Source organism: Heptranchias perlo, chromosome 4 (genome assembly GCF_035084215.1).
Source record: "Heptranchias perlo isolate sHepPer1 chromosome 4, sHepPer1.hap1, whole genome shotgun sequence".
Taxonomy (NCBI): domain Eukaryota; kingdom Metazoa; phylum Chordata; class Chondrichthyes; order Hexanchiformes; family Hexanchidae; genus Heptranchias; species Heptranchias perlo.
The window spans coordinates 47635-59357 of record NC_090328.1 but is presented as its reverse complement, the minus strand read 5'-3'; the positions used below and the strand labels follow the sequence as shown (position 1 = coordinate 59357).

Genomic DNA, 11723 nt, shown 5'->3' with positions numbered 1-11723 from the left:
TCCCACCAGAGGCACACAGGTGAGAGCAGGGCCACGCAGCCCGCTGGGGTCCATCAGCTGGTCCCAAAATCTAATCCTGCATCGCCCACTCCCTCAATATCACATTCTCCCTTGTAATCTCCTACACTACCTCTACGCTCCCCACCCTCTGTGCAACAAAAACAAAATACTGTAGATGCTGGAAATCTGAAACAAAAACAGAAAATGCTGGAAATACTCAGCAGATCTTCAGCCCCAGTTACACCCTACATCAAAGGCTCATTACATCAGGAGCAAGCACGGCCATTGTCCCGAGTGCTCCTGATATTAATTCAGTGTAAAAAATACTAGGGGCCATAAATATCGATAGTCATTAATAAATCAATCGGGAATTCAGGAGAAACTGCTTTATTTCAGAGAGTGGTGAGAATGTGGAACTCACTACTGCAAGGAGTAGTTGAGGTGAATAGTGCAGATGGATTTAACGGGAAGTGAGAGAAATACATGAGGGAGAAAGGGATAGAAGGATATGCTGATAGGGTGAGATGAAGAAGGGTGGGAGGAGGCTCATGTGGAGAATAAATACCGGCATGGACCTGATGGGCCGAATGGCCAGTTCCTGGGGTGTAAAATTCTATGCAATTCTGTAAATACAAAGTGACCATGAAGCTGTCGGATTGTCGTAAAAACCCAACTGGTTCACTAATGGTCTTTAGGGAAGGAGACCTGCCGTCCTCGCCCGGCCTGGGCCTATAGGTGACTCCAGTCCCACAGCAACAAAATTGACTCTTAACTGCGATCTGAAGTGGCCCAGAAAGCCACTAATTTGCATCAAACCAGGGAGGGACAATAAATGCCAGCCTTGCAGTGACTCCCACATCCTGAGAACGAATTCAAGCAGCTGGAAACATGGGCTGATGTACTGACTGGTACGTCCGCAAAATACCACGGGCCCCTCTCCAGACTGCACGGCGAGCTGACAGCAGGCCAGCTCCAGCCTTTCAGAAGGATTCCTCGGGGCAGCGTGGGCCCCAACCCTAACCCCACCCCAGCCCCTAACCCAGCCCCTAACCCCCACCCCAGCCCGTAACCCCTAACCCAGCCCCTAACCCCTAACCCAGCCCCTATCACTAACCCCTAACCCCCACCCTAACCCCTAACCCCCACCCTAACCCCTAACCCCCACCCCAGCCCCTAACCCCTAACCCAGCCCCTAACCCTAACCCTAACCCTAACCCCAACCCCCACCCCAGCCCCTAACCCCTAACCCAGCCCCTAACCCTAACCCCTAACCCCCACCCTAACCCCTAACCCCACCCCAGCCCCTAACCCCTAACCCAGCCCCTAACCCTCCTAACCCCTAACCCAGCCCCTAACCCTAACCCCTAACCCAGCCCCTAACCCTAACCCCTAACCCAGCCCCTAACCCCTACCCCAACCCCTAACCCAGCCCCTAACCCCTAACCCAGCCCCTAACCCAGCCCCTAACCCCTAACCCAGCCCCTAACCCCTAACCTAACCCCTAACCCAGCCCCTAACCCTAACCCCCACCCCAGCCCCTAACCCTAACCCCCACCCCAGCCCGTAACCCTAACCCCCACCCCACCTCTAACCCCTACCCCTAACCCCTAACCCAGCCCCTAACCCCTAACCCAGCTTCTAACCCCTAACCCAGCTTCTAACCCCTAACCCAACCCCTAACCCCTACCCCTAACCCCTAACCCAGCCCCTAACCCTTAACCCAGCCCCTAACCCAACCCCTACCCAAAACCCCTAACCCCTAACCCCTACCCCCTAACTCCCACCCCTAACCCCTAACCCCTACCGATTATTCACACAGCTGTCTTTCTCCCCAAAGGTTTTCTTCACGATATTTGTCGATCAGAGCCGTTTGCCACCGGCGCTGGACTATAACGCCATGCTGCTGAACTTCGCAGCTCACCGTGACCCAGCCGAGGGATTCCGTCGAGCACTCAGCCTCGCCTCCGGCACTCTCCTCCCCTGGAAACGAGCCTCCACATCCAGCCCAGTGAAGGTGCGATTAGGGGGGCAGCAGCTAACCAAACACAGCAGAGGGGGCCGGGCCAGTCCCAGAGAAACAAGGTGCACAAAGGATTGGGAGAGACAGATAGCATTAGAGGAAGAAATAGTACAGTATTAGGTGGGATCAGACTATGGGAGAGTACAAGAAAGTCTGAGACTGCTTTGCAGTGCCTGTGTGTGAACACACGAAGTGTGGTAAACAAGGTTGGTGAGCTGCAGGCCCAAATAATCACATGGGGATACAATGTCATGGTGATAATGGAGACCTGGCTCAAAAAAGGGCAGGACTGGGTACTAAATATTCCTGGATACAAGGTGTTCAGGGAAGAAAGGAGGCGGCGGGGGTAGGTGTCAGTATTGATTAAGGAGAATAGTGCAGTGCTGGAGAGAGAGGATGTCCTGGAGGGTTCAAGGACAGAATCTCTATTTGGTTAGAGTTAAGAAACAATAGAGGTGCCTTTACACTAGGGTGTATTCTATAGGCCACCAACTAGTGGGAAGGATAGAGAGGAGCAAATTTGCAGGGAAATTACAGAGAGGTGCAAGAACCATAGAGTAGTGATAATGGGAGACTTCAATTATCCTAATATAGACTGGGATAGTATAGTGTAAAGGGTAGAGAGAGGGAAGAATTTCTGAAGTGTGTTCAGGAGAACTTCCTTGATCAGTACGTTTCTGGCCCAACGAGGAAGGAGGCATTGCTGGATCTGGTTCTGAGGAATGAGGTGGGTCAAGTGGAGCAAGTGTCAGGGGGGGAACATCTAGGGAACAGTGATCATAGTATAAGGTTTAGATTAGCTATGGAAAAGGACAAGGAGCAATCTAGAGTAAAATTACTTAATTGGAGGAGGGCCAATTTCAGTGGGTTGAGAACTGATCTGGCCCGGGTAAATTGGAATCAAAGATTGGCAGGTAAAACTGTAATTCAACAATGGACGGCCTTTAAGGAGGAGATGGTTTGGGTACAGTCTAGACACATTTCCACGAGGCAGAAAGGTAGGGCAACTAAAGCCAGAGCTCCCTGGATGACAAAAGAGATAGAGAATAAGATGAGACGGAAAATGGGGCGTATGACAGATGTCAGGTTGTTAACACAAGTGAGAACCAGGGAGAATATAGAAAGTTCAGAAGGGAAGTGAAAAAGGAAATAAGAGGGGCAAAGAGAGAGTATGAGAATAGACTGGCGGCCAATGTAAAAGGGAATCCAAAAGTCTTCTAAGCATATAAATAGTAAACGGGTAGTAAGAGGAGGGGTGGGGCTGATTAGGGACCGTAAAGGAGATCTACTCATGGAGGCAGAGGGCATGGCTGAGGTACTAAATGAGTATTTTGCATCTGTCTTTACCAAGGAAGAAGATGCTGCCAGAGTCACAGTAAAAGAGGACGTAGTTGAGATTCTGGATGGGCTAAAAATTGATAAAAAGGAGATACAGGAAAGGCTGGTTGTGCTTAAAGTAGATAAGTGACCCGGTCCGGATGGGATGCATCCTAGGATGCTGAGGGAAGTAAGGGTGGAAATTGCGGAGGTACTGGTCATAATCTTCCAAACATCCGTAGATACGGAGGTGGTGCCAGAGGACTGGAGAATTTCAAATGTTACACCCTTGTTCAAAAAAGGTGTAAAGATAAACCCGGCAACTACAGGCCAGTCAGTTTAACCTCAGTGGTGGGGAAACTTTTAGAAACGATAATCCGGGACAGAATTAACAGTCCACTTGGACAGGTGTGGAGGAATTAAGGAAAGCCAACACGGATTTGTTAAAGGCAAATTGTGTTTAACTGACCTGATAAGAGTTTTTTGATGAGGTAACAGAGAGGGTCGATGAGGGCAATGTAGTTGATGTGGTGTATATGGACTTCCAAAAGGCGTTTGATAAAGTGCCACATAATAGGCTTGTCAGCAAAGTTGAAGCCCATGGAAAAAAGGAGCAGTGACAGCATGGATACAGAATTGGCTAAGTGACAGGAAACAGAGAGTAGTGGTGAACGGTTGTTTTTCGGACTGGAGGGAGGTGTACAGTGGTGTTCCCCAGGGGTCGGTGCTGGGACCACTGCTTTTCTTGATATATATTAATGACTTGGACTTGGGTGTACAGGGCACAATTTCCAAATTTGCAGATGACATAAAGCTTAGAAGTGTAGTGAACAGTGAGGAGGATAGTGATAGACTTCAAGAGGATATAGACAGGCTGGTGGAATGGGCGGACACATGGCAGATGAAATTTAAGGCAGAGAAGTGCAAAGTTTTACATTTTGGTCGGTAGAACGAGGAGAGGCAATATAAACTAGAGGGCACAACTCTAAAGGGGGTACAGGAACAGAGAGATCTGGGGGTATATGTGCACAAATCGTTGAAGGTGGCAGGGCAGGTTGAGAAAGCAGTTAAAAAAGCATACGGGATCCTGGGCTTTATAATTGGAGGCATAGAGTACAAAAGCAAGGAAGTTATGATGAACCTTTATAAAACACTGGTTCGGCCACAACTGGAGTATTGTGTCCAGTTCTGGGCACCGCACTTTCGGAAAGATGTGAAGGCCTTAGAGAGGGTGCAGAAGAGATTTACTGGAATGATTCCAGGGATGAGGGAGTTTAGTTACGTGGATAGACTGGAGAAGCTGGGGTTGTTCTCCTTGGAACAGAGAAGGTTGAGAGGAGATTTGATCGAGGTGTTCAAAATCATGAAGGGTCCAGACAGAGTAGATAGAGAGAAACTGTTCCCATTGGTGGAAGGGTCAAGAACCAGAGGACACAGATTTAAGGCGATTGGCAAAAGAACCAAAGGTGACATGAGGAAAAACTTTTTACACAGCGAGTGGTTAGGATCTGGAATGCACTGCCCGAGGGGGTGGTGGAGGCAGATTCAATCATGGCCTTCAAAAGGGAACTTGATAAGTACTTGAAAGGGAAACATTTGCAGGGTAACAGGGAAAGGGTGGGGGAGTGTGACTAGCTGGATTGCTCTTGCAGAGAGCTGGCACGGACTCGATGGGCCGAATGGCCTCCTTCTGTGCTGTAACCATTCTATGATTCCATGATTCTGTACCTGTCCTGGGAGTGTTTGATGGGACAGTGTAGAGGGAGCTTTACTCTGTATCTAACCCTGTGCTTTCCCTGCCCTGGGAGTGTTTGATGGGACAGTGTAGAGGGAGCTTTAACAGACAGTGCATTACTAATCTTAGCACCTTTCCAATTGCAGTCAGTACCATGTATTGGTAAGCCGACCGTGGATGGAATTCAGGTCGCTGCAGCGTTACAGGAGCTGCCCCCACTTCCATCTGCAGAGGAGAAGGTGCCACTGTCTGCTCTGTTTAAAATGATGACCCACGGCGTGATTCAAAGTGGAGACGTTCATCGCCACACCAACCAGCAGGAAGCAGAGCAGTTTTACTGCAAGGTACGATTCACTCCTGATGTCTGGTCATGATCACAGCCTTGTGACAGTACGGGTCAGCGGAGCCCAGGCACCGGGTCAGCGGAGCCCAGGCACCGGGTCAGCGGAGCCCAGGCACCGGGTCAGCGGAGCCCAGGCACCGGGTCAGCGGAGCCCAGGCACCGGGTCAGCGGAGCCCAGGCACCGGGTCAGCGGAGCCCAGGCACCGGGTCAGCGGAGCCCAGGCACCGGGTCAGCGGAGCCCAGGCACCGGGTCAGCGGAGCCCAGGAACCGGGTCAGCGGAGCCCAGGAACCGGGTCAGCGGAGCCCAGGAACCGGGTCAGCGGAGCCCAGGAACCGGGTCAGTGGAGCCCAGGCGCCGGTCAGTGGAGCCCAGGCGCCGGTCAGTGGAGCCCAGGTGCCGGTCAGTGGAGCCCAGGTACCGGTCAGTGGATCCCAGGTACCGGTCAGTGGAGCCCAGGCACCGGGTCAGTGGAGCCCAGGCGCCGGTCAGTGGAGCCCAGGTGCTGGTCAGTGGAGCCCAGGCACCGGGTCAGTGGAGCCCAGGCGCCGGTCAGTGGAGCCCAGGTACTGGTCAGTGGAGCCCAGGCACCGGGTCAGTGGAGCCCAGGCACCGGGTCAGTGGAGCCCAGGCGCCGGTCAGTGGAGCCCAGGTACTGGTCAGTGGAGCCCAGGCACCGGGTCAGTGGAGCCCAGGCGCCGGTCAGTGGAGCCCAGGCGCCGGTCAGTGGAGCCCAGGTGCCGGTCAGTGGAGCCCAGGTACCGGTCAGTGGAGCCCAGGTACCGGTCAGTGGAGCCCAGGTACTGGTCAGTGGAGCCCAGGCGCCGGTCAGTGGAGCCCAGGCACCGGGTCAGTGGAGCCCAGGCGCCGGTCAGTGGAGCCCAGGTACCGGTCAGTGGATCCCAGGTGCCGGTCAGTGGATCCCAGGTGCCGGTCAGTGGAGCCCAGGTGCCGGTCAGTGGAGCCCAGGTGCCGGTCAGTGGAGCCCAGGTACCGGTCAGTGGATCCCAGGTACTGGTCAGTGGATCCCAGCTGTAAGAGTTGTTTAAACCTACTTGTTGACTCAATATCGATGAAATAAAACAGTTCGGGTCATGGTACTCGGTAGAGGTCGTTTTATTGCCTTACATAAACAGAAATGCTACTACCAACTACAAGCAATGCTTAACACACAATACTGCTAACAATTACAAGTAATAACATACTTCTAAATTCCAAGCTTTATCCTCTTTAGTGCAGTAGGGATACAGATGTTCCAGTGATTTGTGTTGTATTAATGATGGACGGTTGGCTGGACCACTGAAAACCGTGTGGGGACAGGCTTTCCACCGTGTGAAACCGTGTGGGGACAGGCTTTCCACCGTGTGGGGACAGGCTTTCCACCGTGTGAAACCGTGTGGGGACAGGCTTTCCACCGTGTGGGGACAGGCTTTCCACCGTGTGGGGACAGGCTTTCCACCGTGTGGGGACAGGCTTTCCACCGTGTGGGGACAGGCTTTCCACCGTGTGGGGACAGGCTTTCCACCGTGTGCGGACAGGCTTTCCACCGTGTGAAACCGTGTGGGGACAGGCTTTCCACCGTGTGGGGACAGGCTTTCCACCGTGTGGGGACAGGCTTTCCACCGTGTGGGGACAGGCTTTCCACCGTGTGCGGACAGGCTTTCCACCGTGTGCGGACAGGCTTTCCACCGTGTGCGGACAGGCTTTCCACCGTGTGGGGACAGGCTTTCCACCGTGTGGGGACAGGCTTTCCACCGTGTGCGGACAGGCTTTCCACCGTGTGGGGACAGGCTTTCCACCGTGTGGGGACAGGCTTTCCACCGTGTGAAACCTGTTGGAGCCTCTCGCAGTTTCTGCACATTGCTGCCTTTTCAGTTTTAAACTTACAATGCCCAAATGGAATGTCCACAGGGGCAAAGTTAACCCTTTCCTTCAGTGTGCCTGCACGCGTTGTCATTCTTTGTATAGAGATGTTGTTCCCAGTTCTTATGATACTATAATTCTTATCTTGGACATCCCATGTACTGGGCCTGATATATTGGGATCTCACCCACCAGACAAGGGATGCTTCACAACCACATGGCCGTTTCATCACAGGATGTTTTAGACCTTGAAACTGACAACACACAAGAAAGCTTGCTGCTCCGGGGCAGATTTCAAACTGCTGTGCTTACCGTGTTCAGTCTTAAACAACCTCATGATTACAAACTACCCTTGTTAGAGTATTATCCCAAAGCATGCTGGAAACAGTTAATGGATTCCTTTCTCAAGCTAGGTACGGGTCAGTGGATCACATATATGAGTCAGTGGATCTCAGGTACCGGTCATTGGATCCCAGGTGTGGGGTCAGAGAGACCCAGGAGGTAACGGGGTCAGAGAGACCGGGGGGGGTAACGGGGTCAGAGAGACCGGGGGGGGTAACGGGGTCAGAGAGACCCGGGAGGGTAACGGGGTCAGAGAGACCGGGGGGGGGTAACGGGGTCAGAGAGACCGGGGGGGGTAACGGGGTCAGAGAGACCGGGGTGGGTAACGGGGTCAGAGAGACCGGGAGGGTAACGGGGTCAGAGAGACCGGGGAGGGTAACGGGGTCAGAGAGACCGGAGGGGGGTAACGGGGTCAGAGAGACCGGGGGGGGGGGGGTAACGGGGTCAGAGAGACCCGGGAGGGTAACGGGGTCAGAGAGACCGGGGGGGGTAACGGGGTCAGAGAGACCGGGGAGGGTAACGGGGTCAGAGAGACCCGGGAGGGTAACGGGGTCAGAGAGACCGGGGAGGGTAACGGGGTCAGAGAGACCCGGGAGGGTAACGGGGTCAGAGAGACCGGGGGGGTAACGGGGTCAGAGAGACCGGGGGGGGGTAACGGGGTCAGAGAGACCGGGGGGGGTAACGGGGTCAGAGAGACCCGGGAGGGTAACGGGGTCAGAGAGACCGGGGAGGGTAACGGGGTCAGAGAGACCCGGGAGGGTAACGGGGTCAGAGAGACCGGGGGGGTAACGGGGTCAGAGAGACCGGGGGGGAAACGGGGTCAGAGAGACCGGGGGGGGGGTAACGGGGTCAGAGAGACCGGGGGGGGGGGTAACGGGGTCAGAGAGACCGGGGGGGGTAACGGGGTCAGAGAGACCGGGGGGGGGGGTAACGGGGTCAGAGAGACCCGGGAGGGTAACGGGGTCAGAGAGACCCGGGAGGGTAACGGGGTCAGAGAGACCGGGGGGGTAACGGGGTCAGAGAGACCGGAGGGGGGGGGGGTAATGGGGTCAGAGAGACCGGGGGGGGGTAACGGGGTCAGAGAGACCGGGGGGGGGGGGGTAACGGGGTCAGAGAGACCGGGGGGGTAACGGGGTCAGAGAGACCGGGGGGGGGGGGGGTAACGGGGTCAGAGAGACCCGGGAGGGTAACGGGGTCAGAGAGACCCGGGAGGGTAACGGGGTCAGAGAGACCGGGGGGGTAACGGGGTCAGAGAGACCGGAGGGGGGGGGGGTAACGGGGTCAGAGAGACCGGGGAGGGTAATGGGGTCAGAGAGACCGGGGGGGGGTAACGGGGTCAGAGAGACCGGGGGGGGGTAACGGGGTCAGAGAGACCGGGGGGGGGTAACGGGGTCAGAGAGACCGGGGGGGGGGGGTAATGGGGTCAGAGAGACCGGGGTGGGTAACGGGGTCAGAGAGACCCGGGAGGGTAACGGGGTCAGAGAGACCGGGGGGGGGGGGTAATGGGGTCAGAGAGACCGGGGGGGGGTAACGGGGTCAGAGAGACCGGGGGGGGGGTAATGGGGTCAGAGAGACCGGGGTGGGGGGTAATGGGGTCAGAGAGACCGGGGGGTAACGGGGTCAGAGAGACCGGGGGGGGGTAACGGGGTCAGAGAGACCCGGGGGGGGTAACGGGGTCAGAGAGACCGGGGGGTAACGGGGTCAGAGAGACCGGGGGGGGGGGTAACGGGGGGGGGGGGTAACGGGGTCAGAGAGACCGGGGAGGGTAACAGGGTCAGAGAGACCCGGGGGGGTAACGGGGTCAGAGAGACCAGGGAGGGTAACGGGGTCAGAGAGACCGGGAGGTAACGGGGTCAGAGAGACCGGGAGGTAACGGGGTCAGAGAGACCGGGAGGTAACGGGGTCAGAGAGACCTGGAGGTAACGGGGTCAGAGAGACCCGGGAGGGTAACGGGGTCAGAGAGACCGGGATGGGGTAACGGGGTCAGAAAGACCCGGGAGGGTAACGGGGTCAGAGAGACCGGGATGGGGTAACGGGGTCAGAGAGACCCGGGAGGGTAACGGGGTCAGAGAGACCGGGATGGGGTAACGGGGTCAGAGAGACCGGGGTGGGGTAACGGGGTCAGAGAGACCTGTTGCTCCTGCTCTCTGTCGCCTGCTCCTGCTCCTGCTCCTGCCGTCTGTGTGTTGTGCTGGGATCTCCAGGCTGCTCCCAAGGAAGGGGAACACCCTCTCATCCCTCTGAAGAGTTGGCAGTGAGCCCAGAGCTCTCCTGCCTCAGCTCCCCTCTCTGTGGGAGATGGATGCCCGTTTGAAGGAGCCGGGAGTGGGACTGGGGCTCAGGCCCTGAGCCTGTCACAACTGACTGACCAGCAGGGCTGGGGGAACCATGACATTAGTAACCACACTGACCAGACTGATCAGCAGGGCTGGGGGAACCATGGTACTAGTAACCACACTGACCAGACTGACCAGCAGGGCTGGGGGAACCGTGATACTAGTAACCAGACTGACCAGCGGTCAAGCCATGGGGCTGAGTGTTGCAACCCCTTTGTGCTTTGTACCATCAACCCCAGCCTGTGCTGGAGGGAGTGGGTTAAGTTGCTATTGAGTTTGGGCTGTTGGCCATGGTTCCGAGTATCGTTCCACACTAATCGCCCCATCTTACTGCCTTACTGTTTTACAGCAATTTACACACGTTTACAAGGAGTTGGGATCGAAGGACTTGGAGCCAGTTCCATTTGAGATTTTACTGCGACATCCTGCCATCATGGACCTGATAACCAACACCCTCAAATTCACCCTTCCTGTAAGGAAATCTCTGTCTCTCTCTGTCCGTCCCTCGGTCTGTCTCTCTAACTTCGAGGCAATAGCGATCACAACATAATAAGGTTTAAGATAAAGATTGAGAAGGACATAAATATGACAAAGACCAAAGTAATAAATTGGAAAAAAGCTGATTTTCAGGGGATGGGAATGGAACTCGGGAAAATAAACTGGAAAAATTTACTGACAAACAAAGAAATAGAACAACAGTGGGAAACATTTAAAACGGTGACCAATAGAGTCCAGGAGAAATATATCCCACTAAAAACAAGGACAAAGTAGCCAGTAATAACACACCATGGATGAATAAAGAAATAAGGGCAAGATTGAAACTGAAGAAAAAGCATAAACTAAGTACACAGATAACAAAATGAGGACGAGAAAAGGGAGTAGGGAGAGGATAGGAAAACAAAGAGAAACTCTGAAATTAAATTATCCAGGAATATAAAAGAAATAATAAAGTATTCGACAGACACACAAATAACTGAGAAAGTCGTGGATAGCACGTTCAGTGAGTTGGTCACACCACAGATAAAAATTACTGAGGGAGATAGTGAATGGGTGACCAACAGACAGAGGAAGAGTAGGAAGGCAGTGCAGGGGTCCCCTGCGGTCATCTCCCTCCAAAACAGGTATACCGTTTTGGATACTGTTGGGGGAGATGGCTCACCAGGGGAAGGTGGCAGCGGCCAGGTTCATGGCACCATGGCTGGCTCTGCTGCACAGGAGGGCAGGAAAAAGAGTGGCAGAGCTATAGTGATAGGGGACTCGATTGTAAGGGGAATAGACAGGCGTTTCTGCGGACGCAACCGAGACTCCAGGATGGTATGTTGCCTCCCTGGTGCAAGGGTCAGGGATGTCTCGGAGCAGCTGCAGGATATTCTGGAGGGGGAGGGTGAACAGCCAGTTGTTGTGGTGCATATAGGTACCAACGATATAGGTAAAAAACGGGATGAGGTCCTACAAGCTGAATTTAGGGAGTTAGGAGTTAAACTAAAGAGTAGGACCTCAAAGGTAGTAATCTCAGGATTGCTACCAGTGCCACGGGCTAGTCAGAGTAGGAATGACAGGATAGCTAAGATGAATACGTGGCTTGAGAGATGGTGCAAGAGGGAGGGATTCAAATTCCTGGGCCATTGGAACCGGTTCTGGGGGAGGTGGGACCAGTACAAATTGGACGGTCTGCATCTGGGCAGGACTGGAACCAATGTCCTAGGGGGAGTGTTTGCCAGTGCTGTTGGGGAGGGTTTAAACTAATGTGGCAGGGGATGGGAACCGA

General features: G+C 54.6%; 1 protein-coding gene across 1 annotated transcript in view; it reads left to right on the top strand.

The window, feature by feature from the left end:
- spef2 (sperm flagellar 2) overlaps window positions 1-11723 on the top strand; it is a 326363-nt gene that overhangs the window by 297459 nt on the left and 17181 nt on the right. The window contains exons 32-34 of the mRNA XM_067982078.1: window positions 1838-2014; window positions 5219-5416; window positions 10305-10427. Coding sequence (XP_067838179.1) covers window positions 1838-2014; window positions 5219-5416; window positions 10305-10427 — 498 coding nt within the window. The remainder of the gene's footprint in view (window positions 1-1837; window positions 2015-5218; window positions 5417-10304; window positions 10428-11723) is intronic.